We start from the raw sequence: 26,661 nt of genomic DNA, 5'->3' as shown, positions 1-26,661 counted from the left end.
TTTCTTTTAAAGCATTTATTTAGAAAAATAACCCTTCCCTGCCCGCCTTGCTCTGTGCCATGGGACTTGAGCATCTTTCTTAATACTCTTCTGCATTGGGCCTGCAACCCACAGTGGTGGGGTCCAGCACACGCCCCCCGAAACGCTGCGGCACTGCTGGGAGGCCTCACGCCCTTCCAGTCGTGACAGTTCCCGTGTTCACTCCTTGTCCAGGCCTCTGTCTCCGGGTCTCCAGGTGGACAGGGGCCTCTGCGGGATGGGCGCAGCTCTGCCACAGTCTGTGTGCCCCTCCCGAGGCTCTGCTCTCCCCGCATCGGAAGCTCAGGGCTGGAAGCGCGGGGAGCTGACATGAGGTTGGTGGAAGGCATGGGCGCTGTACACCACCTCGGGGGGCGAGGGCGTGCTGGCGGCCAGCACCGAGCACAGGGGCTCGTGGCTGTTCAGCACCGACGTGAAGTACTTCAGTTCCTCCGTGAGCTGCTTGATCTCCTTGCGTAGAGCCGCGTTCTGTTTCTCCAGGTCTTCGCTCTCCTGTAGGGGTGGGGATCAGCACCGGAGGTTAGTGTCGGGGAAGGTGGCAAGGTGGGTGGGGTGCGGAGGGACGCAGGAGGGGCCAGATTAGTTGTTCACTAGCACAGCCATGGAGAAGGGCACCAGAGAATTTTCCTGCACGTGTGAATGTGTGCACAAGTGTATATATGTTTGTAGGTGTGTATGGGCGCGTTTACGTAAGCACATGGGTGGGTGTGCGTGTGTACACATGGATATGAGGCTGAACCACGTGAAGCTGCTGATATTTATCTGTTGTGACCTATAAGAATAGCAATTTCAGGCCAGGCGTGGTGGCTCACGCCTGTAATCCTAGCCCTTCGGGAGGCCGAGGCGGGCGGATTGCCTGAGCTGGGGAGTTTGAGACCAGCCTGGGCAACATGGTGAAACCCTGTCTCTACTAAAATACAAAAACAGAAATTAGCTGGGTGTGGCAATGTGCCTGTAATTCCAGCTACTCAGGAGGCTGAAGCAGGAGAATTGCTTGAACCAGGGAGGCAGAGGTTGCAGTGAGCCGAGATGGAGCCACTGCACTCCAGCCTGGGCAACACAGCAAGACTCCATCTCTCCCCACCAAAAAAAAGCAATTTCACATGATTCAACCTGATAGAGGGGTGTGTGTGAGTGTGTTCCTCTGCGTGTATGCATGTAGGGGTCTCTGTGAGGGTGTGTAGGTGGGAGGTGGCGGGAATATAGCAAGGGAAAGCAGCTGGCAGGCCAGAGCCTAAGGAAATGGAAAGTCGTTTGTGAGAACGTCTTACACCAGTTTCACTCTTTTCCACTGTGTTATGCCACGTGTTTTCCAAAAGCTCCCGGTGTCTGCATTTTGTCTCACAAATAAAGTCACTGGATACTTGTGTACTGCACCCAGATTCTAGAATGCTCAGGCTCTTTATAAATAGTAAATGGGGCCAGGTGCAGTGGCTCATGCCTGTAATCCTAGCATTTTGGGAGGCGGAGGTGGGTGGATCACCTGAAGTCAGGAGTTCGAGACCAGCCTGGCCCACATGGTGAAACCCTGTCTCTAAAAATACAAAAGAAAAAAAAAAAAATTAGCCGGGCGTGGTGGTGCACGCCTGTAATCCCAGCTACCCAGGAGGCTGAGGGAAGAGAATTGCTGGAACCTGGGAGGCAGAGGCTGCAGTGAGCTGAGATCATGCCACTGCACTCCAGCCTGGGTGACAAAGCAAGACTCCATCTCAAAAATAAAAATAAAAATAAAAATAAAATAAATAAATACTGAATGGTCAAAGTATGCTACAACGTTCTGTTCCACCCTGTCTGGCCTACCAGAAAGCATTCTGACAGTACTCTGGGGGTGTCCCAAGCCTGTGAGCTTGTCTTTTTTTCTGGAAACTCTTTTCCCTGTTGCTTGGGGGAACCATCAAATACATGCTAATCAGAAAAATGCCTGCTAAGAAGTGCTGATTTCTGATCACATCATTAATTAATCAACAATTGCAATCTGGTAATTAGCATTTACTGAAAAGCAATCCCATCCTCAGAAATCCCAGGAGATCGCAATTCCGGTATAATTTTAAGGTTTACGTTATTCGACTCAATTAAACAGACTTTCTCTGCTAAGCATTGGTAACCACAGAGGAAAGGCAAATGTCACTGGAGATGCAAATAAAAAAAAAAAAATTTCAGTTCAAAAGGCAACCTGACATTTGGAGACCAGGTCTTACCTTTCTAAATCTATCTGGGTTAGGTCAGTATTTCCCAAACTTGCCATATCATGAGAATTAATTTGAAGCTTGTTAAGAATAGAATTTCAGGCCCATCCTAAAATCTAGGAATGTGAATCAGTGGTTTTGGGATTTGGGGAGTGAAGTCTGCAGATCTGAATTTTTTTTTTTTTTCTGAGACAGTCTCACTCTGTCATCCAGGCTGGAGTGCAGTAGTGTGATCTTGGCTCACTGCAACCTCTGCCTCCCAGGTTCAAGCAATTCTCCTGCCTCAACCTCCCGAGTTGCTGGGATTACAGGCAGGCACCACCATGCCTGGCTAGTTTTTGTATTTTTAGTAGAGACGGGGTTTCACCATGTTGGCCAGGCTGGTCTCGAACTCCTGACCTCAGGGGATCTGCCCACCTCGGCCTCCCAAAGTGCTGGGATTACAGGTGTGAGCCACCATGCCTGGCCGCAGATCTGAATTTAAAAAATAATAATAATTTTATTTTTTAAATCCTAGCCACTAGACTACTAGGGAGCAAAATTTGGATTTTTAACTAGTGCCACAGGTCATTCTAATGATCAGGCAAGTTGGAAAGCACTAGTTAAATATTATTTTAAATTTGTTTTAATTATTCAAGCACTTATTAAATGCCTATTTGTTAATGCCTGGCTCAATGCTTGGCACATAGTATGAACTCAGATGTTTGTTGACTGACAGACTTATGACATCATCTGCTGGAATGAAGAAGGTAACTCAAAAATAGGGTGGGTGGTGAGCAGATGTAAGATAACTTGACATTTAAAATTTGCCCTAAATAGGCTGGGTGCAGTGGCGCACACCTATAAGCCCAGCACTTTGGGAGGCCGAGGTGAGAGGATCGCTTGAGCCCAGCAGTTTTTTGGTTTTTTGGTTTTTTTTTTGAGACAGTCTCGCTCTGTCTCCCAGGCTGGAGTGCAGTGGTGTGATCTCAGCTCACTGCAACCTCTACCTCCTGAGAGCCCAGGAGTTTAAGACCAGCCTGTGCAACATTATTGAGACCCAGTATCTACAATAATAAAAATAAAAGAAAATTAGCTACGGAGCACCAGGGGTTGGAGGCTGCAGTGAGCCATGATCATGCCACTGCACTCCAGCCTCACTGATGGAGCGAGGTCCTCTCTCAAAAAATAAAATAAAATAATAAAATAAAATTTGCCCTAATGAATCCATCAGGGGCATGAGCTGTAGGCTAATGAGGTTAATCGGTTATACTGTCAATCATCTTAAACCCCACATCCTGGGGGGGGGGTCTTTTTTAAATGGCAGAGAAGCATATACCAACCATGGCCTTACTCATCAAGCCAGGTTCCATCATCTGTGAAGGACAGATACAAGCATGCTCAGCCTCAGCCTGGCATTTCTTGAATGGGGCTCTGAGCTAGAAAGTGTGCCAAGGTCAGTACAAAGGAAGCCCCTCTAAAACGGGGCAGAGGAGTTACCAAGAACCATGATGATGGAGTCACAGCCCTGCCTTCTGCAAGGTGTGGCTGGCTCATTCATTTTACCATTTGGGTATTTCCTGGCACATCCCAGAAGGAGGGCATCCCCTCTTTACCGAAAGGTAAGATAAAGCAACACGATGAGACTAGGGGGTGTTGGTAAGACGGGAACTGGGGGCCGGGAGTCCTGGCTCCTTCCTCTAGCCCTTTTCTTCGCCCCCTCTGAGAGTTTCCACTGGTGACAACATTTACTGTAAATTCTGTGCTCTGAAGAGCCTGGGCAAACCCCAAGGCAGAAGGGAGGGCCGCTCTGACCTTCTCCCCGCCTAGAGGCTGGCCCAGCTTTCGGGAAGTGACAGCGAGTCCTTCCTCCCTAAGCAAGCTCTGCTGAGCTCACTCTAGCTCTCTCGTCTGCCTCCCCCTCCCTGGCTTGCAGATCCCAGAGCTCTAGGCAAAGTTTGTAACCGCTGCCTGCCGCCTCTAACCAGAAAACCACCACCAGTGATAAGAAACTTGTCTTTACCTTGGGAAGCAAGAGTGCTTCCTGCTAGGGCCCCCAAGAAACCCGCCCTGCCAGCCCAGGGACCGTGCAGCCAGCCTGACACTTGTGAGAGAAAGGGTTTGACTTCCCTTGCAGGAGGAAGTGGCTGATCTGGGGCCTCGTCCCTCCATGTCCCCTCTATTGCCCAGTCCCCTGTGGCCCTCCTTGGGGCAGTTATGCCCTGGAAAGGGCTCGCCCAGCTGAAGGGGCAACTGGCAAAGGTGGCATGAGAGCAGCTGTTTATCCAGAGGCACAACAGTGACATCACCTAACAATGAGGGCTGGACACAAAGAGCACAGTGAGGCTGGGAGGAAATGCAGCTTCTCCCATATGCATGTCTTCTGCTACAGAGAGGGGTGGGGGTGAGCCTGCATTTGGGCATCCATGTACCCATCTTTCTCCTATTCAGAATTCATCCAGGTCCATCAGACTCCTCACAATAATGCTCTGTGTGGGACAGGGAAGGTCAGCTGTTATTATCCCCACTCTACAGATGAGGACAACTGAGACCCTGGTACAAACCTACGCCACATACCCTCCAAAATGACCACAGGCTGGTGACAGCTGTGCTACAGGATTCACCTCAAGACACTTGTTTTCTCAGAAGTTCAGAAACTTTGAGTGTTTGATGCAAAGACTCATTGCCCGCCAGGGAGGGGCAGAGCAGAGCTTGGCTCGGGGCCCTGTGTTCCTTCTCTCACACTGACTGCTTCCCCCGAGAGACTGGAGACTTGAGTGGGCAAAGGTCTCCCGAGAACACGAGAAAGTTGGCCAGGTGCTGTGGTACACGCCTGTAATCCCAGCACTTTGGGAGGCTGAGGTGGGCAGATCACTTGAGGTTAGGAATTCAAGACCAGCCTGGCCAGCATGGTGAAACCCTGTCTCTACAAAAAATACAAAAATTAGCCAGGCATGGTGGCACATGCCTGTAGTCCCAGCAACTCCGAAGGCTGAGACAGGAGCATCACTTGAACCTGGGAGGCAGAAGTTGCAGTGAGCCGAGATTGCACCATTGCAGTTCAGCCTGGGCAACCGAGCAAGACTCTGTCTCAGAAAAAACAAAAGAAAACAAAACAAAAAAAACAAGTCCTTGGCTACCCTGTGGTCTCCCAGGAGAAAGCTGGGTCTCGGTTTTGGTGACCCACACACAACACAACACAACACAACACAAGGTCCCTGAGTCGCTCACATTCTTCCAATCACAGAGCTGACCGTCTGCCTCCTGGGCTGCATGGAGAGAGGGTCACCTGGCCAGATACTCTGGACAAGGGCTGACTCAAGGCCAGACCTTCCTCCAGACACAGAGCCAGGTCCTGAACTCATGACACGGTGAGCTCCATCAGCGGTAAATGGGAATAGGAACTTGGGCCCTGGTCCTGGCTGGGTAATCCTCAGTGACTCGATTTCCCTATTCAGCTCCAGTTGCCTCACTTTAAAATGGAAAGACTGGACCAAAACAATGATTCTCAACCTCATCCACACACTGGGGTCCCCTGGGGAGCTTTAGCAATCCTGATGCCTGATTCTGATTTAATAGGTCTAAGGTGTAACCTAGCTCAATTTATACGAGAAAGGTGGATAGAAACCAAAATTTTTTTAAAAAATAGCCTAGCTTAACTTAACTAACATTTATTTGTTTATTTAATTTTTGAGACAGAGTCTTTCTCTGTTGCCCAGACTGGGAGTGCAGTGGTGCAATCTCAGCTCACCGCAACCTCTGCCTCCCTGGTTCAAGCAGTTCTCTCCACCTCAGCCTTCCGGGTAGCTGGGGTTACAGGTGCCCGCCAATACACTTGGCTAACTTTTTGTATTTCTAGTAGAGATGGGGTTTCACCATGTTGGCCAGGCTGGTTTTGAACTTCTGACCTCAAGTGATCCGCCTGCCTCAGCCTCCCAAAGTTCTGGGATTTCAGGCGTGAACCATCCTTGCCAGGCCAATAACTAACATTTATTGAATACTTCCGTGTGCCAATCACTCTTTTAAGTATTTTATGGTTATCATTACATTTGATATTTTCAACAAACTTGTGTGGTAGAAAATATTATCTCCGTTTTACAGAAGAGGAAAAACTGAGGAACAGAGAAGTTAAGTCACTGGCTCAAGGTCACACAGCTTGGAAGTTGCAGCACCGGTACTTGAATTGAGGCACTCTGGCTTCAGAGTCTGTGCCCTTCATCCTCTCTTGCCTTTAAAGTCTGTTTAAACATTATACTGTTTGACAGTTCTCTCCTGTGAGATAATTCCTCAGCCCGGTTGGCTTTCCAATTTTATCTTCCCTCTTTTCCCACCTCAGGCAAATCCCTCACCTGTGGGGTCATTTGATGCCACCTACCTCTATCATGAACCCCAAGCAGCTTGGGGGTGGCTAAGGAAGAGGCTTCCTGGGGGCGTGGGAACATTCTGGGAAATCCCCTACTGGAGGGGCTTAGGAGGGGGTCACTCACAGAGCGCTTCAACGATGGGGAATCCCCAGGCAGTTCCCTCACCCGCAAGGAGCCATTAGGGACGAAGTCCAAGGACAAGGCTGGCATTTCCTAGCTGGGCCCTGGTGGGGACTCTCCAGGCACTCTGAGCAGGGCTGAGGCTTCCTCCCTACCAGCTCCAGTTTAGTGTCTTGGCCTTCTTCTTGCATTTTCTAATCACAATTTCCAGAAGGGTGAAAATAGTCCCTGTGTATTTTCTCCTCAACAGGACATGTAATCATGTATTGGCAGGGTGACCTTTTGGCTCCCACCTACACTTAAGTGGCGTTCGAAGCTTATCCGTCACACCCAGATATATGTTCAGGCTCCATCAGTTACCAACCCCTGTACGTCACATGCAGAGGGTGGAGCCCGCCATTCCCGGAGCAGGCTTCCGACTGAAAAGTATGACTCTTCCCAAGCAGTGGGAGGATCTAGGCCCACATCTCCCACCATTCCTGGGGAAATTCACCCCAACTGCTGCCTCTCACCTTATGAAAGGAGAAGAGGAATCACCAAACCACAGATCTTTGCGCTGAATAATGCACGTGTGTGATTCTGGAGGAACCTTCACTTTCATGTCTTAGAGCTGAAGCTCTAGGGCCATAAGCACCTTTGCATTAACAGAAGATTGGCCACATCAGCCATGCCCTCAGGGATCTGTCTAGTCACAGGGTTAAAAGGCTATCGCCTGGTCCTTGGTTTTCAAGACTATGATTTCATTGCCCTCAAATGTGAAAAAACTATAGGTTGGTTCATTCAGCATCCATCCCAAACCCCTTCTCCCTTGCCTTCCTCTAGAAAGACTGGGAACAGAATTGCTAAAAAAAAAAAAAAAAAATCCAGCTTACCTTACCTTGTAGCTAGGGGTAGCCATGTGACAGAATTCTGACCAAAGATACGTAAGCAGAAGTACCTGATGGGTGGGAGGGAGGTGGAGGCAGAGCTTCCCTTCCTACCAAAAAGGCACAGCCTGCTCATAAGGACAAAGGCTTCCTTCTCTGAACATAGACTGATGCCGAGAGGCTTGGCACCCATCTCACAGCCTGGAGAATGAAAGCCTCATACTGAGGATGGCTGCTTAGAGAGAAGGAGCTTGGTTCTTCCTTGCTCTAGCCTGGTCTGTCCACTTTTGAACTTCTTGTTACATGAGAAAAGTAGGCCATGATTTATTGTTTCCTCTATTTGATGGCTGGTCTCTCACTTGTCTCTGAATGCATGCAATCTTGGCTGATACTGATGCTTCGAGTTACAAAGGTTATCACTAGCAAGATTATCAATGTTCAAAACCAAACAACAAAACAAATAATAACTGCCATCAAAGTAAGGGTTTGAATAGTTTGTTTGTTTGTTTTTTGAGACCGAGTCTCGCTCTGTCGCCCAGGCTGGAGTGTACTGGCGCGATCTTGGCTCACTGCAAGCTCCGCCTCCCGGGTTCATGCCATTCTCCTGCCTCAGCCTCCCGAGTAGCTGGGACTACAGGCACCCGCCACCATGCCTGGCTAATTTTTTGTATTTTTAGTAGAGATGGGGTTTCACCATGTTAGCCGGGATGGTCTCGATCTCCTGACCCCGTGATCCACCCGCCTCGGCCTCCCAAAGTGCTGGGATTACAGGCGTGAGCCACCGCACCTGGCCGTTTGTTTTGTTTTAAGCCATCAGGCCACTGTATGTGACAGAGTATCTGTGTACTTACCCACATAATTGCCCCACACTCACGCCACACATTCTGCTCACTCCACACATTCTACTCACTCCACATATTCAGGTACAGACCTGATAGGCTGCAAATGTACTGCTTCTGATTCTCAACCCTGGCTGTGCACACTGCCAGCACCCGGAGAGCCTTAAACAGTCTGGATTCCTGGATGCCAGACCCCCAGAGGTTCCAATTTAATCGTTCGGGAGTGGTTGCAGGCATCAAGACTTTAAAAATGCTTCCTAAGAGAGCCGAATGTGCAGCAAATCATGGTCATAGTGGATTCCTTTTAATAATAACGTAAGGCCAGGTGCAGTTGCTGTAATCCTAGCACTTTGGAAGGTTTCTTTGGCAGGAGCGTCATTTGAGCCTAGAAGTTTGAGACCAGCCTGGGCAACATAGTGATACCCAATCTTTACAAAAAATTTAAAAATTAGCCGGGCATGGTGGCACACACCTGTAGTCCCAGCTATTTGGGAGGCCAAGGTGGGAGGATCATTTGTGCCTGGGAGGTGGAGGCTGCAGTCAGCCATGATCGCACCACTGCACTCCAGCCTGGGGAAAGAGTGAAAGCTTATCTCAAAATAATAAAAATATAACATAAGTATATAGTGTTTGATTTTATTAAATTTGTGTCATATTTTTACATATTTTCATTTTATTAAATATGTATTTTATTTTATCATTTATAGTATAATATTAAAAAATTTAAAGAGTTGGGAGACTATTTCTAGTTAAAAAAATTTCTAAAACAAAATGTCCATTTAAGCACACTACTATTATATTCTTAAATTGGTGGAAACAATTCTAAATAGTCCAGCACAGTTCATTCATATAATGGAAAGGCAAGAGCTCAGGGATCTATTCATGTTTCGTTAATTATAACTTGAACCGTTTCCTTACCTTTACATTGTTGAGCTCTGTGAGGGCAGGAGCTATTATTGTCTTCACTGTTTTGTTCTCAGTGACAAGGACAGTGCCTGCCATAGAGTAAGTGTTTCATCAAATCACGTTGCTTGACTGCCAACTTATAATCTGGAATAATTTACCAAAATCTGAGATGTGCCTATGAAGAGGGGTCAGCTGAGTAAATCTGTGATGTCCATGAGAATTCCTAGAGAGTGATTAACACACCACTCAAACACTTCAACAGCTTCTACTTTGTAAATCTGGGATACTTCCAAATGAATCCAAGAGATTCATTTTTTCAAAAGGCCTAGGTCAAACCTCTGTTTATTCCCCAGACTGAACCAATAGGGTGGGGGTGGCAGAATTACAACCACTTTAAGAACTTTGTCATGCCATTTCCCTAGTTCAGATTTGACCCTCTCCCCCTTCGTACCCAACAAAGGAGACTTGCCCAGTTGTGAAAGGCCAAGCCCCTGAAACTATTGATATCCTTAAAGAGTTTATAAGCAACCAGAAAGAAGAACGTGTGTGTTCATGTAGGATAATATATCTGGTTGATTTCTAGGAAAAGGCCAGGCTCTCTGCATTAAACAAAGGAACAGTGTAAAACAAAAAATGACAATATTGCTTTGTTCTTACATTTGCCCTCTCAATTAAACTGTCAAATGGCCCAGTGAGGTGCTATTGCTTCTCAACTTATGATCAGAGTTTAGGTTCAGAGAAATTCCCCCAGGCAGGGTTTGAATTAGTTGGGTCCCCACCACATGCCCCATCCAGTTCCTGCTCCTAGCAGCACAATTGCCTTTATTTTATTTTATTTTATTTTATTTTATTTTATTTTAAAGACAACATCTTGCCCTGTTGCCTAGGCTGGAGTGCAGTGGTGCTATCACAACTCACTGCAACCTCGACCTCTTGGACTTAAGCAAACCTCCCGCCTCAGCCTCCCGAGTAGGTGGGACCATAGGTGCATGTCTGGATATTTAAAAAAAATTTTTTTTTGTAGAGATGGAGTTTTGCTGTGTTGCTCAGACTGGTCTTGAACTCCTGGCCTCAAATGATCCAACCAACTCGGCCTCCCAAAGTGCTGGGATTACAGGTGTGAGCCACTGTGCTCAGCCCCACAATTGCCATTATTACTGAGTTCCCCCTCACTGGTCTTGAACTTGGTCTCCACCTTACTAGGCACTTTTCTGACCTTTGCCTGGCCTCGCAGCTTGGCCTCAAGGCTCTCTAGGCTGAGATCACCCTCTCCCCAGATCTTTCCAGTCTCCTCTTTGATTCACCTTTGATCTCAAATGCCAGGGCCTCAGGAAGGCCTCCCCTGATCGCTGCCCCAATCCAGTCCCTTAGACACTTTCCACATTGTATGATTTCATCTTCTTTGAAGCACTTTACATGTCATGTGATTAGTGTGTTTATTTGTTTGTTTTCCAGCCTGACTTCCAACTGACTGTAAGGTTCGTGAAATCAGAGACTCAGTCTGTCCTGTCCCTGCAATATTCTCAGTGCCTAGAACGAAGTGTACCTGGCTGATAAATATTTGTTGAGTAGATGAATCACTTCCACTGATCTCAGCTCTAGTACTGATAATATGGCCTTTGCTTTTATAATTTTCTCTGTCACCCTACTCTCTTAATGATAAGACATATTCTTATGCCAGCTGAGTACACTATTTTAGTTACAGAGTCCTCAGTTGCAGGAAATCACATTTTGGTCATAGGAATACAGTCCCCTCTGCTTGACTCTGAACTTTATCACTTCTTCTGAGTTTTCATAAGAGCTCCATGTCATCTTTCTTGGTTTCCCTGTCTAGGGTGACCAGACATTTACTGGGACACCTGTTGTCCTGGTGTAATATTTACAAGTTCCATCTTCCACTCTCAAAGTATTCCTGTTTGGCGTATAAATTATAAGGTCTCCTACCAAAACCTGATCCCCAAATTCGGGCTCAGTAATATCCTCTCTGTCTTTGTACTTGATGTCCTCCAGAGTTCCTTCAGCTCTCTATTTGGCCATTTTCTTCTGTTTCTTTAAAAATAAAAAAATACAGTATAACTACATTAAAGATATTTTTTAAAAGTTAAAAACACCCATGATCCTAGTCCCTTAATACAGCTGTTTTCATTTACACATATTGCGATCTCATCCTTTTTGCTGACACAGGGTCTCACTCTATCACCCAGTCCAGAGTGCAGTGATGTAATCAGGACTCACCGAAGCCTCAACCTCCTGGGCTCAAGCGATCTTCCCACCTCAGCCTCCAGAGTAGCTGGGTGCAAGCTACCATGCCTGGCTAATTATTTTTATTTTTATTTTTATTTTGTGTAGAGACAGGATCTCACTACGTTGCCCAGCTTGGTCTCAAGTCATCCTCCTGCCTTGGCCTCCCTATGTGTTGAGATAACAGGCGTGAACCATCCCACTTGGCTGTCTCATCCTTTTGAACAAACATGCATACTTATTTTTACAAAATTTCAATCATAGTACACATACAATTTGTATTTTGCTTTCTGTCATAACTTTGTCACATCTACATAGTCAACATAATTTTTAATGACTACATCATCAAATTGATGATCCACAATTTACTTAAAGTGGTCTTCTAATGCTGGACATCTTGGTTGCTATCAAATTGTCACTATTAAAAATAATGCTGAGATGAACATCTTGATGCACACTGGGTTTTGTCTCTGTTCAATGATTTCCTTGGAGAAATTCCTAGGAATGAGATGAATGAGGCAAAGGAGGCATTCAATCTTCCCAGTCCTGAGAGGTATTACTGAAAAAGGGTCATGTCAAATATATAATGTCACCACTAGCGAATGCTTCTATCCATTTCACTACAACCTCACTGGCATTTAGGTGTTATAATTTTAAATAATTTACTTGTTGCCAATTAGCTTTATGAAGGCTTCTTAATTTCATGTTAATGTTACAGGTTGTCAAGTATCAAGGAGAAAGAACAATTTTCCATGTGTCTGTCTCCTTAGTGTAGCGTTCTCAACTAGGACTGATTTTGCCTTTCCAGGGACATTTAGCAAGTTCTGGAAATATTTTTGGTTGTCAAACTAAGCAGGGTGAGGGGCTGTTCTACTGGCATCTTGTGGGTAAATTTTACATTTTACAAGGCACAGGACAATCCCCAACAACAAAGAATTATCGGACTCGAAGTGTCAATTCCACTGGGGTTGAGAAACCCTGCCTTAGTCTGTATCGTTTTCATAATCAGAATAGGAAATTAGGGTATTTTCATTTTGGTAGGAAAAATATTATGTAAGCTTTCTGTTCACTGCATCTGCCCACTTGTCTATTGGAGTCCTGATGTTTTGCTTTATAAGAGTTTCTTTCTGTGGCATAAATATTAAACCTTCATTTCTTTAATTTGATGCAAATATTTTCCCCAATATGTCACTGCCCTTTCTAATTTTGGATTACAACTTTAAAATCTCTTTAAACAAAGAAACATTTACACTTCAGCCCCTGTCAAGCTTGGACTCACTCTCTTTCTGGTCTCTTGTTGTATAGCCGTATGTTCTGGAGCTGATGAGTGTCTAGGCAGTTCAGGTGTTCTGGTTAATGGCCTGCTTCTTGGCCCACCTTTGCAATAGGCCTTATGTAAACACCTGCCTAGTAAAGCTCTTTTCAGCAAAGTGGCATGAAACAAAAACAGACTGGTGGGAAGGCAAGAGGTTTGGGTTCTTGGGCGTCATCAGTTTCCTCATTGGAAACATGGCAAGTCACCCTAGAAGAACTCTGAGTTCCCACTTAATTCTGAAATTTTATCAACAAGGTAGTATGACTATTATGATTGTTATTCCCCCCACAAGCCATCATGTGAACCCATAGTGGAACCGTCTACAGATATCCCACAATCTGAAGGGGTCTTTGTTTTGTGGAGCCAACACACCCCCCCCAGGAAGCAGGGGACTAGACTAAGTTCAACAGAGGAGACTAAGAAAACCTCTGAGAAGCTTGCGCAGGGACACTCTGGGGAGACTCTCCCATTCTGCTCAAGAGAAGGAAGTCTGGGTGCTGCTGAGAATAGCTCCATCAAGACGTCTGCTGAACAGGCAGCTGTCAGTTTGTGAGCTAGGACCATCATCCTATGTAGACAGTCATTCTTTTTTTTTTTTTTTTTTTGAGACAGAGTCTCGCTCTGTTGCCCAGGCTGGAGTGCAATGGTGTGATCTCAGCTCACTGCAAGCTCCGCCTCCCAGGTTCATGCTATTCTCCTGCCTCAGCCTCCCGAGTAGCTGGGACTACAGGCGCCCGCCATCATGCCTGGCTAATTTTTTGCGGTTTTAGTAGAGACGGGGTTTCACCGTGTTGGCCAGGATGGTCTCTATCTCCTGACCTCATGATCCGCCCGCCTCGGCCTCCCAAACAGTCGTTCTTTCCAGCATCAAGACCAGCATGGAGCTGGACTCCCAATTTCCAGTATGCCTCCCAAACGTAGCCACACCGACCCGTCATCTATAAGACGAGCAGTTGGGGTGGGGGATTGCCTTGACGTGTTTTCCCTCCCCAAATGAAAATAGCCTAATTTTTAAGATTCTGCTTTTTAAAATGGCACACATTCATTATAATAAAAAAGAGAGAAAAGCACCAAGAATAAGATGAACTACCCAAACTCAACCACTCATAACTGCTATTAGCATTTTGGAGAATATCCTTCCAGATACCTCTTTATGCATGCAACCGTGCCCCAAACCCACAAACTTTATGTGAAAGGGTTATACTCTGCATGCTGTTTGTAATTTGCCTTTTTCACCTAATGCTATATCACTGACATCTTTGTATGTTTATAAATACAGATCTACATAATCATTTTTAGTACCAGCATAAATTTTTTTATTGTATGAATGTATCATAATATGCTTCATCTTCTGTTGTAAGCCACCTGTCAAGTTTTATAGCATTGATAAAGTATTTACTATTCACAGATAATGATGAACTAAGCATCTTTGTAAATTATTTTTTCTTCAAACTCTGTTGTGTCAAAGGTAATTCCTGTGAAAGATGTTAACATTTATTGCTACACAGACTTCTCAAAAAAGATTTCAATTGATATATCGTATCATTTGATATACCAATTGTATCTATCTATATATAGTACCTATCTATATATATTGATATCATGATATATATGACATATATTATATCAATTGTACAATTGATATACTGTATGGAAAGTAAACATGTCTTTACTTTCTTGACCAGGCCTGATGATGGGGGATAGTGTAGATTTTGGAGAATGTCGCTTAAAAAACAAAAAAATTAATTCATTAAGAGATTCAAGGAAAATATAGGTTAGGGAAGATGAATACATCTTCATCAGAGTTTGAAGAAAGAGGCAGTAAAACTTAATGGTTAGGAAAATGGGTTCTGAAGTCAGACAGACCTAGTCACAAGCTGTGTCATCTCCATCAAGTTACTTAATGCAAGGAATTATAAAATACAGCTTTTATGCAGATTAAATGAGATGCTGCAGGGAGAGCACTTGAGGCACAGTGGTTAATACATAGTCATTTGTTCAATTAACATGGTTTTTTCTTAAAAGAAATTCATAGCAGTGGAGACAGAAGGGTTGCATCTCTTTCCATAAATGGTTCACTGATTCTACATTGAACTTTCTAAGGGTGGAACTAGCCTGAACATTCCTGACCTGTGACTTATCTGTGCCAACAAACATTATGGCATGGTCTCCCAGAGAGAGCAAAAGAATTCCAGCAGTGAAATAGGACCGTAAGCATCCTTCTCTGCCTCCTCAGAAGGCCAAGAACAATAGTGCTACCCAAACATCTTTTCCTCCATTACTCGATTTTTCTCCAATTGTAAATACCGTATTTCTCACAGTGTTAGCTCAAAGCTTCCTTTAATGCATAACTTATACTCATGACTTTTCTGTCATATATGACAAAGCACATCCCTGGAACCTGTAAACCTCTCTTTTTTCTTAAACTGGTGTGAGACTCCTTCAGGAGGCAGCCCCAGGCAAGCACCTGGCCCACTTCCATCTAAGACAGTACCTAAATCTCAAGCTTTCAAACTTGGCTGTTACTCTCACTTGCTTTCAGCTCCATCCACCAGGCCAGATATGACTTGTCAACAGCTCGGCTCAGGGCTAACACTGCTATTTGCCACTGCTCCCGGCAACTCCACTGATTTTAGCCTTTTCATGAATAAAGTTTCTTAATTGACCTCAGCTCTCTTTTCCACTGATCCTGGTCTTTGACTTGAAATCCTTCCAGCTGTATGGCACCAGATAGCCACGACCAACCAGCCAAGATGGCTACACAAAGGAAACGGATTTGCCATCTTTTATCATATAGTACTGTGGACCTTAGAGTCACTCAAATCCCAGCCTACAGTTGGTTCTCCCAAGGGTTGAGATATTTATGTATGATGTTCAAAAGATAACGTCAAGATTGAATACTCTTCCATGTCATGATGGAAGATTATTCAATGCTTGATGTCAAAATTAGAAAAGAAATCCTCCTAATGCATGTGTGGTAATGATCAATGTTGAGAATTTGGTATCTATATTATAAAGATAAAAGCATGTGATAAAAAATCCCAAACTGTATAAAAGATAAAGAATGCAAAGTATCTCCCTCTTGCTTTAGATCTTTAGTCCTACTTTTCAGAAATAAATATCATTAACAATTTTTTATAATCTATTTGAAAATATTTGCATTTATACTTCTGCATATATGTACCTTTTTCTTTTTATTAAAAACACAGAAGGGGCTGGGTGCTGTGGCTCATGCCTGTAATCCCAGCACTTTGGGAGGCCAAGGCGGGCAGGGCAGATCACTTGAGCTCAGGAGTTCGAGACCAGCCTGGGCAACATAGCGAGACCCTGTCTCTAAAAATAAAAAATAAATAAATAAATAAAACATTAAATTAAAAAACTAATGGTAGCAAACTATGGACTATATTTATACCTTTTTAACTTAAAAGTACAGAAATGATAATCCTTCCAGATTAGCACATTCAGATGTAACTCATTATTTTAACATCTCTACAATATTCCACAGAATGGACAATAAATTATTGAATCCCTTATTGATGGATTTTTTTTTAGCTTATGTTCAGTCTTTCCTATAAGAAACGATGCAGCAATGATTATCTTTACATGTACAGAATTGAATGATGTATGGATTTGTTTGTGAATACACTCCTGGATGTCAAATTGCTGAGTCGCAGGGTATGTGCACCTATAATTTGGATGGACGTGGGCAAATTGCCCTCTACTGGGGTTATGCAGGCTCTACTACTAGCTGTGTGTGATGGTGCCTGCTTCTCCATTACCTTGGCAACATTGTGTACCAACAACATGTTTCATCTTTGCCAGCCTCACTGCTGCTTTAATTGGCATTTTCCTAACTAAATAAGATCTACCATCTTTTCACACATTTATTTGCCACTTATTTGTCTTTTCTGTAAATTGCCTATTCATAGTCATTGTTCATTTTTCTTTACTACTTTTTTTTTTTTTTGACAGAGTCTCGCTCTTTCTCCCAGTCTGGAGTGCAGTGGCGTGATCTTGGCTCACTGCAAGCTTCGCCTCTGGGGTTCACGCCATTCTCCTGCTTCAGCCCCTCAAGTAGCTGGGACTACAGGCCCCTGCCACCACGCCCAGCTAACTTTTTGTATTTTTAGTAGACATGGGGTTTCACCGTGTTAGCCAGGATGGTCTCGGTCTCCTGACTTTGTGATCCGCCCGCCTTGGCCTCCCAAAGTGCTGGGATTAAGGCGTGAGCCACTGTGCCCAGCCCATTGTTCATTTTTCTTTTGGGTTGTTAATCATTTCCTATTCATAAGAGCTCTCTCATATAGTAAGTAAGCATACCTTTTTTGGTCATATGTGTTACAGATATTTTTCCTCAGTTTGTCATTTGCCTTTGATTTTGCATACAGTATTTTGATCTATATAGAAACTTTTACTTTTTATGAATAAAAGTAATGTATATCAGTCTTTTCCTTTATGGCTTCAGGGTTTTATGTTTTATTTAGAAAATAATTCTTCATTCCAAGATAAATTTTTAATGGTTATTTGTCTTTTCAAGTTTCCTTAGCTTCCTTTTTAAAAAAAATTTAACATTTACCATGCTAGCCAGGCTGGTCTCGAACTCCTGACTTCAAGTGATCCGCCCACCTCGGCCTCCCAAAGTGCTGGGATTACAGGCGTGAACCACCGTGCCCAGCCCATTTTGTATTTATACATGTGTCTTAGGAGTTGAAATATGTATTTGGGTCTTAAAATCTGAATTTGTTTTTGGATCTGTTTCTGTATTCTATCCTGTTCGATGTTCTGTCTTTTCCACATTGTTTTGATTTCTGTATTTGTGTTTCACTTTAGTATGTTGGTCAGTTAATCTTTTTTCATTATACTTCTTCTTTAGAATTTTCCTGGCAATTGTCATATGATTTTTTTTCACTGGAAACTTAGAATAGCTAATCTAGTTCTTGCCCAAATCCCAGAAAACCCTATTGGGTTTTTTATTGGGATCTCATTAAATTTATCAATTAACTTAAGGTAAATTGCTAACTTTACATAAGGTATATCTTTCCAATTATCTGAATCTTTTAAAAATCATTTAGGATACTCTTCATAATTTTTGTTAAATTATTCCTTCCTTCCATTTATTGTTGTCTTTGGTATTATAAACAGGATCTTTCCTTCCATTAATTTCCTAATAGGTTATGTTTTGCATATAGGAATGTTATTACATTTTGTTTTAATTTTAGAAGCTGACTGCATTCTCTTATTATTTCAAATAATTTTTCTGCTGATTATCTTAGATCCACTTATTAGCTATTGATATCTTTTAGAAACTAACTGGTCAAGTTATGCCTTTCTCTTTTTTAATCAACATCTGTACTATATACAAGGAACCCTACAGTTGTTTGCAGGAGAAAAGGAACTAAGTGTGCAGGGTGCTTGTGTGAGATGCTCAACAAAAGGAGAATTAAAACAGAATTAGATTGTTTGGTGATGTCACAATTACGAAAGGAATCACCTGATCCATTTTATGTCAGAGATAGTCAAGGCCAGGGATTTAGAACACAATCATAAAAAGAGGCTCTCTCCCTACTCTGTCAATTTTTAAAGCAATCAGTGTACAATGTCTTGGTGCCAGCCATTTATAGGATAGATGCTGAAAATGTCGAATAGTAAGCATCCCACACTCTCACTAGAGGAACAAGATAATTGTTTCAGTATTTTAAGATTGATAATAGTGACAGCAGTTGAAACTAAGAAAATATCCCAGTATATATGAGGCTAGAACCCTAATAGGAACGTGGTCCTTTTTTGATATGGTACTCTCAGTAGCTCCCAAACCCTCATCTGTAAAGCACTGGTAGGCGAGTCCTGTGGCCATGTCTGAGGGCCAGAGAACAACCCCAGCATGTGGAGCCAAGCATGGAAAGGAGTCAAGGGCAAACCACGCACTGAGCCCTGACACTGGTGGTAAACCAGAAGACTTTTCACCTGAATCTCAGACATAATTAAGAGGATAATGGATGGAGAAGATGGGTGATTGTCATCTCGGAGGAAAGGAAGATGTCAAACCACAGCTAATTTGATGTGGGGCAGATTGAACACGTTGCTGCCAAAAGCTTCTACCTGAAGCCAAGAAACATAAGTTGCATTGGCGGCAGCAGTCTGCAGGCTTGCTGCATCAACTCTGCTGTGACCCACTCATTGGGCAAAAAGTAAAGACGATGCTGTGGTGCTCAAAAGAAAGCAGTGGAGGAGGAATCTGTGTTCAGATGTGGGGAAGATTGGAACATTCTAGAGACTGAGGCTGGGGTGTGGCTATGGATATGTTGACTACATGACTTGGGGCTCTGTGGACCCTCAAGCTCTAGAGATTATCCTAATGTCACATGACTTGTATAATTAGATGAGTTGGCTCTTTGGGCTCTGACATTTGTCTTGGAGAGGGAGAGAGCTGAGTCAGTGTTGAAAGCCTTGCTGCAGCAAAGAGACATCTGTGTCACCCTCATTAATATGTCCCCAAGAGGTTGGATGCAGACCAGTGAGTTGAATTTACAGGGAGACAGGGGTGCAGCTTAACATAGGGAAGACTCTTCTGTTCATAAATTAGGAGCAAGGAAGATCTCCAGCCCTAGAAGTGACCAGGCATACAATGGAACCACTGGCTGGAGGTGTTGCAGAGAAGTCTGAAGCATCAAACTTATGTCTAAACTTTCTAGCCTTTAAGAAACCTTTCAACCCTGAGCTTCTGTGATTAAATATACATAAAATGTATATATGTTTATATATATATATAATGTGTGTATAATTTGTGATTATCTTGCTTCTTATAATAATTATTATTACTCTTATTATACTTAAATTTTTGAGTATTTATGAATGACAGGCATTGTATTGGGCTCTTTAAATGTACGATCTGTATAGGGTAGTTGTTGTCATTTTCCATTTTCTAGATAAGGAAACCAAGCCCAAGGGAGGCCAAGAACGTCTCTGTCACACAGATAGTAGGCAGCAGGGCCGGGATTCAATCCCTGTTCTGACTGCTGAGCTGCCAAACTATGCTTACATTCCACTTAAGAAAACAGGTACACACTTATAAAGCTTACAGCAGTTTGCCAGTCTGAGGACATTGTCTACTTGTACACACGGAAGATTTTATCCTTTTAAATTTTTGTTGGTCTGTTTGCTTGCTCTAGAGGATACTGAATCAGAATCAGACTCTGATAGAGAAAGAGGTAAGGATCATAGATGTTCAAGCTTAAGGTGGTAAACCAGAATGTGGGGACACAATGAAATCATGGAGAACATACAAGCAGCAGCACCACCAACAACTTGACATTCAGACTGTTGAGCACAGTTAGTACAGACTTTCTGTTCATTCATTCTTTCCAAAAAGTTAACAAATAGTTGTGAATTTAACGTTAGTGTGCAATGGAGGGTATGCTGAATACATTTCAAATAAAACCCAAGCACCCAATCAGAGCTGTTGGTGCAGTCTGCTCTGTTTCCTTGTAAAGCTAAAAGATGCATTATTTCCCCTAAAACTACATCTTACTTACTTATTCTTGATACGGTTAACACAGCCATTCTAACTGGCTGATTATCATGCTAATCTTCCAAATAAATACAAGCTTATTGATTTTTGGTGCCAACTGCACTTTTTCCATGGAAAGGAATTGCTAGGCTATTAGAGGTAAGGGAATGTTTCTGGAGGAAGGGCAGGAAGGTAGAGTTGCTAGGGAAGGGGATGAGGGGATGGAGAGAAAGGAACTAGTGAAGAGTTGGTTGAACAAGAACTGTACTGGGGGCAGAGTGAAGAGAGGTAAGGTGGTAAGGTATGAGCAATGAGGAGGAAGCAGTACTTTATGAGGGGCACAGCCAGAACCTAGAAACACCATCTAGGGCCTTGGCCACTGGCGGAACTGCAGTTCAGCACTGCTCAAGGCCCCTAGACCACTCAAGCCAGATGTCAAAGCTTTCTCTAGAAAACTTTGGGACTAGAGGCAACTCAACTAGGTTGGTGATCATCCCAGATAAGTGCACTTGAAATTGCATCTTTCATAGACCCTTTGGGATACCATTAAAGACAAATTTCAAAATAAGACTTTAATAATGCTCTGAAAAGAGAAATCTGGTGCAGCGCTCTGTGAACCTCCTTATGTCAAATACAGGGGCATTTGGGTCTCTGCCAAGGGATGCGACTACGTATAGTCCTTGCACTGCGAGATAATGGGCTGTCCCCAAAGCACTTGACACCTTCTAAATTCTTTCCCAGTACAGCTCTGCCTTCTCCTTTTAATGCCTCATGAAGGATGGCGCACTCTCTGGCTGCCCCATCCCTGAGCAAGTGGTCCTGCCTTCAGCTCAGCCTCTAGGCTTCCCACACTCAACTCACCTACCCCTTGAGCCCTCCTGGGGTAGAAAGGCCCATTTCTCTGTTCAGCCTCCTGGCCCATTGCCTGCTACAGAGACTTCTATTTTTTTTTTTTTTTTTTTTTTTTTTGAGACGAAATTTTGCTCTTGTCACCCAGGTTTGAATGCAATGGCGCGATCTCGGCTCACTGCAACCTCTGCCTGTTCAAGTGATTCTCCTGCCTCAGCCTCCCGAGTAGCTGGGACTACAGGCATGCACCACCACGCCTGGCTAATTTTTTGTATTTTTAGTAGAGACAAGGTTTCACCATGTAGGCCAGGCTGGTCTTGAACTCCTGACCTCAGATGATCCACCCGCCTTGGCCTCCCAAAATGCTAGGATTACAGGTGTGAGCCACCACGCCCAGACTACAGAGCCTTCTTAAAGCACTCCCACGAGAGCTTCCCTTCCCTACCTCACCCCACAGCCCTCACCCTCCACTAACCCACCCCACATACAGATCCCCACGCAAGCAGAATCAAAGCTATGGTCCAAGGGTTCCCAGATGGTGGAGGGCAAAGCCTAAAGTTCACGAGGATGAAGACTGATCTGAACACTTACCAGGTGCAGGGTGTCGGCCTTCTGTGTCTGCCTCTGTCGGCTCTTCTGGGCGGCAATACGATTTTTCTCCCTCCTCTGAACTCTTCTCACATCATCAGATGAGTCCTGGGAAGCAGAGACGGGGAGGATTACACGGGTCTGCTTTTCCCTTCTGAGCAAAAGCAGGCTCTGGTGGTGTGTGGTATCCGTCCAGCCATCCTTCCATGCCTTCGTCTCTGCATGAACCCTCCATCCCTCTATTTACCAAAAGCATGTACCCGAAGAAGAGCTCTTCTCCATGCCTGGTTACACATTCCCAGGTCTCTGACTTTTTTGACCAAAAGCTACAGGAAAAAGGCAAGAGAACTTGAGGCCTCAATAGACCTGTATTTGGCCAAAAAAAAAAAAAAAAAAAAAATGGTTAAGGCGATGAAGCGTGTTTTATCACCTCTCCTCTGTAGGGGCTGCTCCACCCTCGCCCTCTCACTTTTTGGCCTTTAGGCTCTTCTTGCTGTTCTTTTAGCTGTTTTCTTTTTTTCAGACTTTGTTGAGTGCCTACTATATGCCAACCTCTGTGCAAGTGTTCTTTCAGAGGTGCTCTTGTTTAATTCTCCAATGCTATGAAGTTGATATCATCATTTCCATTTTATATGTGAGGAAACTGAGGCTCTAAGAGTGTGCCCAAGGACTCCTGATCATCTGAGAGTGCTATATCTTCTGGTGCTGAGCCTAATGGCTTTCCAAGACCCTCCCCGCGCTAGCTACTCTGCACCCCATGTGGTCTTCTGCTGCATTCCTGAGCTGAGGGTGCATCCCAGATCTGCCTCCTCTTTCCCTCCATTGTGCTCAGCCACTGTGACATTCTCCATGGCCCCAGCACAATGCCTGGCACATCAATGCCAAAAAGAACGTTAACGGTGGAGGTGATCTGGCTGTGGTGGGTAGTAGACGGGTGCTTGGTAGGATAAGGGGATCTTTGGGTGTTCTCTAATTACACCCAGAGACAGGTATGTCCTGTGCCTGGGCAGAGAAGTTAGCTCCAGTTCTCCCCCAGATGCTGCAGCGTAGGTGTAGGAGTCTTGGCAACTCATGCCCTGTTCCCTTCCACATCCCCCACAGGCTAGAGGGGCAAAGATCCAAGGGCAAAGCTCTGGGATCACTAAGTACTGGGCTCACCAACATGTCCAATACTTTCAGGCCATTGTGGTAGGAGGTCATTGGCATAGATAGGAAGGAAGTACTCTTCCTCTAAGGGGGATGGGGCACCAGGTTACCATGGAAGCCATGAGTAATTTCCTTCCTAAGAAGAGTACAAACTTCCAGGCAGTCAGAGCCACTCTGATACCATGTTGAGCAGCGGACTGGATTCTGTGCCTTCTAGAGGTCTCCACCCAGACTCATCCCAGCCTGCTGCTCCGTTACTAGAGGCTTAGGATATATGCCCTGTTCAATATTTATATACTTTTATTTTGGCTGCAGCATTTTGAAAACACTTGTGGAAATCTGTGCTAAGGAAAGAATGCAGATTTTAAACTATGAAGGTTGAGAAAATTTTAACCCATGGATACATGTCGGATGAGAAAGAAGAGGGCTTCCTACAGCAAGGGATGTCAAGAGTGTGGTGCAGAACAAAACCCTAGAAGCTGTGAGATGGGCAGGGCACTCCTTTTTTGGTAATCCTCAAGCTAAAACCTTTGGACTTGGAAGTCACAATCTAGACTCCAAATGCTCCCACAATCCCTATCTCAGTCTCTCTGGTTTCCCCAGAGCTAAGATGAGCTACCAGCATATGTCTTCCAACAAATTTCTAGAGCCACCTCCTCATTCATTTCCTTGCTCCTATCCAGAAGCCACAGGCAAAGAGATATTGGCTGGACCTCTAGCATCCCCCCTTGCTGGCTGTGCTAGCAACAGAGGCAGTGCCCTACTAGAGAGATCCTTCTATGCTAGCCTGGGTTTCTCCTCCTCCTCCTCCTTCTTCTTCCTCTTCTTCTTCTTCTTTTTTTTTTTTTTTTTTTTTTTTAACGTTTTCCTGACCCCTTTTCTCTCTTTCCCTATTGGCTGTCTCCTGGGAAACTACACATCTAGGATTTGAGCTGTGCATGCCAGCAGCCCACTTGAAAACTCCTCTCACTTTTCTACAGCCTTGGAGAACAGTAGACTATTTTTTCTGCGTTCTTTGATGTTCATCCTCCTCTTTGCTTCCTAGAAAGCTTTTTAGGGTGGCAACCCCAGTGAGGCAGAGGTGATAGGCAGCCTTGGAAAATGGAGAGAAAAAGGGGCTTTGACAGAAAGGGTGGAAGGATGAGGATCTCTGCCAATATGCACAGCAATTCCATGTCCTAAGTCTAACAGAGTGCCCGTGCCACGAGCCACTTCCTCCATCCTCAGCTCCCTGGGCAGGACAAGGAAGCCTGGCTCTCTTTCCATCCCCCAGGAGAATCAGAAGGTAGGAGAGAGGAAAAGGAGGACTCTACCTGTTTGCCAGGGGGAGGAGAGCGGCTGAAGCTGGAGTCACTGCTGTCGGAGCTGTGAGGCATGGCTGAAATCTTCCGGGCTCTCACACTCAGCCCCAGGCACCTCTGGGCTCTCTTGTCACCAGCTGGGCTCCCTTCCTGACTTCTCCTGGGCCACCAGCCCACCACCCCCTACAGGTGCCTCCTCTGCCTGCCCTGTAGCCACCTCTGACCCCTGCGTCCTCCTCACTCTGGGGTGCAGAGGGACTGCTCCCCAAAGGGACATGTCGCTCGCTTTGGGGCTTGCACGCTCTCTCTCTCTCTCTTGTGGTTTCTGGTAACTCACGCTGGAAGTCACATGGGCGGAAACTTCAACAAGTTAGAAGTTAGAGAGAAAAATACATATCTGGGAAAAGACCTAAAGAATTATGTGAAAGAAAAAAAAAATACAGATACCTTCCGACAGTTTGAAAGACACAGCAGCCCTCTTCAATTGATGAAGATAAAAGAGAAAAACAGCCCAGGCAGGGAAAAACCCCAGCCAGAATTAGCAAGTCCGTCTTCTGTCAACATGGGCAGAGAGGAGAGGACAACCAGGAAAATGTTTCCATTGTCACACGACTTGATTTTTAAACCAAAATAAAGCAAAGAGACTGGGATTTCTTTCTGGTTTTCAGCTGAAAGCAGCTGCTCACCCATCTTGTGTTTACTCACCCCTTAAGTCCAGCCAGCCTCGGGGTGGTCTGGAGATAAAACGATCCAAGGGTACTTTCCTTTTCTGACCATCAAACACAAGGGCTGTGGGAGATCAGAAAGCCACAAGGGAGGCTCTAGAATTGCTGCTCTGAAAGCCTATTAAGCGCCTGTGCTGCTTGGCAGGGAGCTCACACTCTTTAGAGAAAAGATGCCTTCCATATTGAGCAGCTCAAGATAGGCCCTGAATCTTTATGATTCAAGGTCACCTGGTCAGAACCCAGAATGGAGAAACAGTTAAAAAAAAAATAAAAAAGAAAGAAAAAGAAAAAAAAAGTGAAACAAATACTACACTTGGAGTCAGACCAACCAAGATTTAAATTCTGGTTCTACCACTTTACATGTGTGTGGCCCTGGGTAGCTCACTTGAGCTCAGTGACCTTCATTATCTTCATCTGTAAACAGAGGATGATAAAACCTGCCCTGCCTACCTCTTAGGAATATGGCACAAAGCAAATGACAACATGGATTAGAATGCCCCGCAGACTTTGAAGTAAATGACCGAGAGGGTAAGTGTAGGGTATTCCCAGCCTTGCCATGAGTGCATTTGTAGAGTTCTCAGTGATCAATTCAACCCTCACCTGGGCATCGTGGCTTTTTCAAAAGGCCTTACCTTATTCCCAGTATGGCTTGAAGCCAAACATTTGCCTTATTAAGTTTTAGGACAGGAAGTTACGGCTCCTAGAGGATTTTTGTATCCATGAGCTGAATTTCTAGACTAAGACAATATTGCCCTAAGGTTAAACTAAGCAAGACAAAATTCCTTTCCTATGGAGGAAAATAAAGCAGGGTTGGAGGTTAGGGAATTCTGGGTGGTCAGAAGGGCCTTGCCCAAAGAGGGGATACCTGAGCAGAGATTCGAAGGAAGAGAGGGAGTGAATGGTGGGAGTGTCTCAGGGAAGGACATTCCAGGACCTGAGGTGGAAGTGTGCTTGAGTATTGGAAAAACAGCAGAAGGGCCAGATAGTTGGATATCAGAGGCAGCAAAAGTGGCAGGCGATGAGGTCAGTGAGGTAATGGCCCGGTCAGGGAGGGCCTTAGAGGCCACCATCAGGATTTTAGCTTTCATTTTGAAAGACACAGTGAGCCCATGGAGGGTTTCCCCTTCCACCTTCATTCTTATCCTCTACCTCAGCTACTATTCATTTCTCCCATAGTACTTACCCAATTTTATACTTATTTTATTGGTTTACTGATTTATCTTTTTCCTGTTTCCCTCAATAGAATGTTAAAACCATTTACACCTTTATTAATATATTCAACAAATGTTCATGGTGCATCTACCATGTGCCAGGCACTAAGTACTGGGGATACAGTTAGTAAAAAGAAGCTTGACTTTTTGTCTAAATGAGATAGTGTATCAGTGTTCACTGCCCAAAAAACTACCAGAAACTTCAATGACTCAAGCCATTTATTTAGCTCATGAGTCTGTGGGTCATCTGAAAGGTTCTTTGGGGATAGGCTGGGCTAGGCTGATCTCGGCTAGGCTCGGTCATGTGTCCTCAGACAGCTGGTAGGTTGGCTGATAATTGACTGGTCTGGCCTGGCCTCGCCTTGGGCATTTCTCCTCCACATGGTCTCTCATCCACCAACAGGCTGGTCGGAGTATGTTTATTTGATAGTGGCAGGATTCCAAGAGTAGGAACAGAAGCATTCGAAGCCCCATGGAAC

General features: G+C 44.5%; 1 protein-coding gene across 1 annotated transcript; it reads right to left on the bottom strand.

Moving 5' to 3' along the window:
• On the bottom strand, positions 1-24,832 carry BATF (basic leucine zipper ATF-like transcription factor). Its single transcript, XM_002824955.5, has 3 exons — positions 24,259-24,832; positions 21,803-21,907; positions 1-531 (listed from the first exon to the last, which is right to left on the bottom strand). The coding sequence occupies exons 1-3, from the start codon at positions 24,319-24,321 to the stop codon at positions 322-324; spliced, it is 378 nt and encodes a 125-aa protein (XP_002825001.1). The 5' UTR covers positions 24,322-24,832; the 3' UTR covers positions 1-321.
• Between the last annotated feature and the right edge of the window lie 1,829 nt (positions 24,833-26,661).

Source organism: Pongo abelii, chromosome 15 (assembly GCF_028885655.2).
Source record: "Pongo abelii isolate AG06213 chromosome 15, NHGRI_mPonAbe1-v2.0_pri, whole genome shotgun sequence".
NCBI lineage: Eukaryota > Metazoa > Chordata > Mammalia > Primates > Hominidae > Pongo > Pongo abelii.
Note: the sequence above shows the minus strand (reverse complement) of the source record. Positions and strands in the feature narration are given on the sequence as shown.

Coding starts and splice junctions, on each gene's coding strand:
- BATF (XM_002824955.5), bottom strand. CDS start 24,321: ATGCCTCACAGCTCCGACAGCAGTGACTCCAGCTTCAGCCGCTCTCCT. Junction 21,908..24,258: donor CTCCTCCCCCTGGCAAACAG/GTAGAGTCCTCC, acceptor TCTGCTTCCCAG/GACTCATCTGATGATGTGAG. Junction 532..21,802: donor AGGCCGACACCCTGCACCTG/GTAAGTGTTCAG, acceptor CCACCCCTACAG/GAGAGCGAAGACCTGGAGAA.